Consider the following 6,883-nt stretch of genomic DNA (forward strand, 5'->3'; position numbering starts at 1 on the left):
AAGAGAGAGATTTTGCCCAAAAAGCAGATCGAATGGTTCAAACGCTTGCTTTTTGAACTTTTTTTTTTAGAAGGTTGATTAGTGATCCTAAATAGTATCATTATTCATATTTTGTATGCTTAAATTTTATTACGATATGTTGAGATTATATTTATAATAGCATTAGTAGCTATGTTATCAAACATTCCATTATGGCTATTTTCCGATAATTTACCGTACTATATCCCGATATTATCCGCCCGATATCTGCGCAATCCGATATGCAATTTTGTGGCCATCGATATTTTTTGCCTGATATCCGATATTTTAAAACCTTAAATATATATATATATATATATAATATATATATATATATTATATATATATATATATATATATATATATATATATATATATATATATATATATATATATATATATATAAAAGATGTCTTTCATAACCCTTCCATAACATGGGGCCAACATTCACGATGGGTTGAAGAGTGGATGAGAATGACAATTACGTCACTACAAGGCACAAAATTTGTGTTTGGTATCAAGTTTTATAGCATTTGCTGCATAATATTATATATTATATATAGTATATATATATATATATATATATATAGTATATATATAGTATATATATATATATATATATATATATATATATATATATACTATATTATATGTTTGACATAGAAACATGTGATATATATTCTAGAAATATGCCAAATGTATTCTCAACATATTCTTTTATTCACTTTTTTATATTCTTAATATCTTGCTATCAACATATCCCAAAATCTCCTTTCCTAAAATACTATACTAATACTAATATATTCCTTAACAATAACATGATTGAATTTCAAGAGGAACTACAGTAAATATCATGAAGTTGCATTTGAATCAATTTTGTAGAGATGCTAAGGTACATACTATGATCTATGATATGTACTATTAGATCATATTTTCGAGCATAAAGGCCATTTTTGACAGTGACCAAGGGAAATTTGACATTCCAAACCAATTTAAGCATATGAAATATGCTTTGCTAATGTCTTCCATTTTTATTTATCATTTTTGTTTCTCTTTTGAGATAATTCATTTGTTCTTGTCTTATTAATAAAAAATGCTAAACTGAAACTACCTTCGTTCCAAATTCGAGGTTAATTTCTTTCCTCACTGGTTACTTATCTTATGTGGTTTATCAACTCTATTAAACGTGGAGTTTGAGCTTGCTGAGTATGTACAATACTTAGATAAAAAAGAACAAAATTTCAAATTCGACATATTTAGAAACTTAATTACCAAAAACGACCCATTTCCAATTTAATTGCCAAAATCGATCTAGTTTCAGCTAATTGGTTGAACTAGATCGATTTTGGGGAAATAATTTACGAAACTTCACGGGACTTCAAGTCCCGTGAAGTTTAAGCGCGTTGTTATTTACGACCCGTAAAGAAATTAAGACTGTAACTTCATGTGACTTCAAGTCCCGTGAAGTTTTGGGTGCCCCTAATCAAGCCCATTATCGAAGCTTAAACTTCACGGGACTTCAGTAGTTTTCCCCAAATCGATCCAGTTTCAACAGTTTTCCCCAAAATCGACCCAGTTTCAGCCAACTGGTTGAAACTGGGTCGATTTTGGCAATTAAATTGGAATAGGTAGTTTTTGGCAATTAAGTTTCTAAATGAGTAGAATTTAAAAATTTGTCCTAAAAAATTAAATTCGAACTATTTCAATTAACTTGTTTCATTTCAATTGATGAGAGAAAGCTAACTAAAATAATAGTTCATTTGATCTATTTGTCATGCAAATCAGTAGGCTAGTATTATCATACTAGCTGGAGATTTAAAAAATAACAACGACGACGACGATGGCAGTAAGTAGTAACATAAAGGCCTTAATCCTAAAATTTTAGGGTTGACTGGATGAATCCTACTTTGTTATTCAGTTCTATTGAGGGCCATCTCCATGTTTATAATGTATTCATTCTTAACAGCTTTCAGCCAAATTCTTTGAGGCCTACCTCTAGTCCTCATTTCTCTATTAATTATAATATTATCACTTCTGCTTGGAGGTGCATTCGATCTAGATACAGCTCAGATATGACACTTACTATATCCATTTCTACTTATCCATCATGGATACAGAGACATGTATATCTTGGTAAGGAAAAATCATATCCATATCTGCTAAAATCATGTACAGATACAGATATACATGCGGATATATAAGCGGATATGCATGTAGATGTAAAATGGATATGAGAAAACTAGATAATATTAGAAAAAATATAGTTTATGTGATGCAAAAGAGTTCAGTAGCATGTTCGTTATATCTGAAAAGCTAAGATTAGACATCTTGATCATCAAAATTAACCTCAAATTTGTTAATCTATGGATTAAAACTATTGCAACGGTATAACCAATATGTATTCACTACAAAATTATATCCATAACCATATCCTATTAGTTATAGATTTGAGTAACCATATCCATATCCTAACAGATACGGTTATAGATATTTCCTCGAATATGGATACACTTCCCCTACTTCTGCCATTGGGTGCATTTTATGGTTTCTATTGCACTTGACCAAACTATCTCAAAAAATTCTATCATTTAATCTTCAATAGAAGCAACCTGTAACATGGAGGTCTCAAATATGAGAAGTAAATATAAGATATGTTGATTACTTTTCAAGCTCTTTTTACTTTCCCTCTTTTGTTCCTTTTTGATTGAAACATATTCCATGAAGCATATGTCTTAATACTTTCAAATACTTTGAATAAAAAATTTACATTTTTTTTACCGATTTAAATTATTTAAGATTCTGCTTGTGAAGTTTTTTGGTACATGTATGGATGATATTTAGAAGAGAAAAGAAGTTAATGCTTTATCTTTTAAAAACTACCCATGAGCTTTCTTGAGTTGTTGGAATTTTCTTTTAACTCCACGCTAGCAAATGGTTAGATTCCTAACATCATGGCCTTAACACATGCAATATATGTGACCATAACTAATTTTTTTTATATAAAGCGTTGTAGGCGTAGATTATTATAAATGAATAGGAAGATTGCAAAGGAAAGGGGAGAGGGACACACAAAGGTGCTCCCATGAGGAAGAAAATGATCTTATTCCAGCAAAATATAGGGAGAAAGAAATATTTGAAAAGGATAACTATTTGTTTCTGGTCCTCCTATTCTGCATTTGGATTCTGGTGTGACATAAAGGGAGAAATAGTCCTTGAAGCAAACCTCATCGAGAAGTCTCTTCATGCATCATGATGCCAAATTGCTGCATAATAAGCTTGCAAAATAATGCAGCCTATAGTTTCATTCAAAAACTTTATGCTTACTTGGTATGGGGAGATTTGATCCGACAAGCTCCAAATGAAAGGAAGTATCAAGCATGAGCTAAACCTACTGTCAGAGGAATGAGAAGGACTCTTTTGGGTGACAAATTTTGACTAAAATACTAAAAGTTGCAATATAATAAAGGGTCTTTCAGGGAATCACCTCTAATTTAGGCCCTATTTTACGTTACTGCCCGTAATTACTCACTTTTCAAAAAAACAAACCCAATCTACTATTCCGTTAACGTGGAACTATGCATGCACTTTTTCATCCAATTTTCCATCCAAAAAGATATAGTTTGATGGTTTTACCCTTACGCAGGTCTAATTTTGTTGAACTTCGGATATTAAAGTCAAATAGCCCAAATTATTTATTATTTTAACTTTGATACCACATGTTTTTGCCCAAAAATACCTCAGAGTATACTTCATTTTTCATTTTTATACGACAAAATTATTTTTTGCCCAAAAAATTAGTTCAACAAAATATACTCTTGATACCCTGAAAATTTCACTAAAATTTAATTTTGATATCCAAAGTTTAAAATAATTTTACTTTGACACTCAAAGTGCAACAAAATTTAACTTTGATACCCAAAGTTCAACAAGTTAAACCTATATAGGGGTGAAATTCTCAAAGTATAATTTTTTGGATGGAAAATTGGATGGAAATGCATGTAGGGGCGGTTTTCTGAAACTTGAGTAATTAAGGATGATAACGTGAAATACGGCCTAAGTTAAGGTGGTCCAATCATCTGAATCATAAAAAGGACGTCTTGAGTCTCTTGACCTCTTTTTTATAAGTCAAGCATGTCTCGTTATTATAAAATTTATTGTATGGTAATTCAGGTGCCTTGAGTTAATGTGGCATCCAAACAAGACTTGTTGATTTCAATTTAAAGATCTCTGCATTTTGGAAAGTTGTTTCAAATGGAGTTTCATACAATTGAGCTCGCTTCAACTCTCATCATAACTTTTGAGTTTTGATGTGTAAGATGATCTATGAGCAATCAGATTCAAATCCTACGTGCTGCATTTGAAGTGGGTTTAAAAAGTATTGTGGAAACAAGTTTAAATTTTGGCCCATTAGGTTTCTTGACCTTTAAGGGCATGTAGTATAAAATTATAACTCAATTTTCACCATAGCTTTGAAGTTTCGATGTTGTGTAAGGGGCTTTAAAATACTAAACAAGCCTTTAGTTGTCTATTTATGAGTTGACGTAATGTTTTTCTGATTGTTTAACATATTTAATTTTTGTGTTTTGCAGAAAAATTATCTGGATGTTTATAAATATGATTCATGGGGTGCTTCTGTGATTCCAGCTTATGTTCTTGGACAACAGGTTATCTTTCTATTTATTCACGGGTTGAGCCCTTGAACTTTTATGTTATTCTGCAAAATCAAATTTGTCTATTGTATTTGAATTTTTTTATGGCTTTTATGTTTCTGTGCTATGTTGCTTAGTCAGTGGAAACAATTCCACTCTCTTTATTCCTTCTGTTTTACAATTAATTAATTCTTATATCCATGCCCTGATTGATATTGGAGCATGAACATTATTTGATTGACTTTAAGATCAAGCTTTATTTGTTATCTGAACCTCAGAGCGAGTTTGAGTCCAGAGTTTTTCAGTCTCAGATTCATTATCATGTGGAGAAGCTGGTTTGCTAATTTACATTGTTACGCTCAACGTCATGTTTGTTTTGGATGCCTTAACATAATCCTACACCCATTATAATTCTTCACTTATTTTATACTATAAATATCACAGTGTTTTTATTTGTTAAATTTTCCCTATCAATTTTAATATGTGGGCAACTACATTCTTTATCCTTTTTGACTCTCGTTTCACATGTGTTAATTAACAATATGACATTGAAGAGATGTTTCTGTTGTTAATAGTTTTAAATTAATCTAATAAAACACACTGGTACATGTATACCTTGGTCATATGTTGGATTTGTAAATTTATCATGTAATATTAAATAATCTCATAAATTGATTCTTGGAAATGGTGCAGTTTCTCCCGACGACGCTAACACTTGATTCAGGGTTGACAAGGCCACCTCCTCTCTTGAAAGAAGCTGATCTGATTGGCTGTATGGATAAGGTAAGAAATTATGCTGTAATATTAGTATTTTTGTATGGAATCCCACTATAAAAGATGTATAATTGATAAGTCAGTATTCTTAAAAGTTCTTTCTTTTGATTTGTAAATGATCCATGGTTAAATTCCTGATGCATAACCACTTTCACAGGCAGGCATTGGAACAGATGCCACTATGCAAGACCACATCAAAAAGTTACTTGATCGACATTATGCCAGAAAAGATCCGAATACATTTTTCTCACCAACAACACTTGTATGTTGGGTTACTGAAAGAGATTTTTTGTACCTTTTCTTATGTTATTATTTCTTTTTTTTTTTGATGTGTTTATTTACTCTGGTAAGATTTTATGATCAAACTCTTCTTACTGGAAGCCAAATAGCTTTAGGATAATTTATTTTTTCAATACAAATTAGAGCTTTATTCTACTAACTGCACATACTGACTAGGGTATGAACACGATACAACATGCATATGCCAACACTGCAAATTCTGAAGTAGGATACAAGGATGCAGCCAGATCTGTGTGAGATGTCTTTCTCATTCAAGTATAAAAGTAAACTCCTATCAAGTTGTTCAACATACTCATAGTGCTAAGATGTATAGACTCAAGGCTCCTTTAGTTTTCTTGCCATACATTAAGTAGGCACAAAATGAATGGGAACAAAAAATGAATGAGAAAACATGGTTTGATTTATGGTTAAAAACATGCAAATTAAAAATCAAAACTCTGTATCATGATCTAAGCAATTTAAAAGCTTTGAGCCCAACCAACCATTTTGATGTTGCTTGAGGCAAGAGCAGAAATGCCCTTTTAGGCATTCTGAGTCAATGGAGAGTATCAAAATCCTTCAAAGGTGGTCGTATGTGTATGGAGGAAGGGAGAGCTGCTTTCTCATTTAGCAAAATAAGCTACTAAGATATAAAGGCGCTGAGAATCGCATGTTCCAATGTGACTAGTAGGGTGACTTTACCACTAGGCTATATTTCGATAGCTCATTTAAAAAAATTTGCTGCCACGTCATACCCATTTTCCCATATATGTATGTACGTCAGATGTGTGTGTGAGGAACTTAATGCACTAGTTAGGATAAGTGATAAGAATATATGGTTAATGGGCCAAGAGGACTAGAGGTCAGCCTAACAGAACTTGGTTGGTTGCAAGTAGGAAGGATATGGTAACGATAAATTTAATTTTATGGTGGGATGACGCTTAACAAACTGAAAAATAGGATTAATGTAGCGGATCCCATAATTTTAGGATAAAGGTGTGGTGTGCACACACACAGATGAAGAAGCATGGCCTAGAGTGTGGCTGGTGTGTTCAATGTGACGCTACCCAGACAGTCAGTTTTCAAATCATCGACTTTCACAAATAGAAATTGATGGCCTAGATTGCACCAATTTAGCAAACACACCAGCCAACAACTGGTGT

At 32.0% G+C, this 6,883-nt stretch overlaps 1 protein-coding gene across 1 annotated transcript in view; it reads left to right on the plus strand.

Moving 5' to 3' along the window:
- Positions 1 to 6,883, plus strand: part of LOC109835465 (DNA topoisomerase 3-alpha) — a 34,068-nt gene that overhangs the window by 9,399 nt on the left and 17,786 nt on the right. The window contains exons 10-12 of the mRNA XM_020403444.1: positions 4,608 to 4,682; positions 5,361 to 5,450; positions 5,599 to 5,703. Of these exons, the coding sequence (XP_020259033.1) occupies positions 4,608 to 4,682; positions 5,361 to 5,450; positions 5,599 to 5,703 (270 nt within the window). The remainder of the gene's footprint in view (positions 1 to 4,607; positions 4,683 to 5,360; positions 5,451 to 5,598; positions 5,704 to 6,883) is intronic.

Source organism: Asparagus officinalis, chromosome 3 (assembly GCF_001876935.1).
Source record: "Asparagus officinalis chromosome 3, Aspof.V1, whole genome shotgun sequence".
In the NCBI taxonomy this organism is placed as follows: Eukaryota; Viridiplantae; Streptophyta; class Magnoliopsida; order Asparagales; family Asparagaceae; genus Asparagus; species Asparagus officinalis.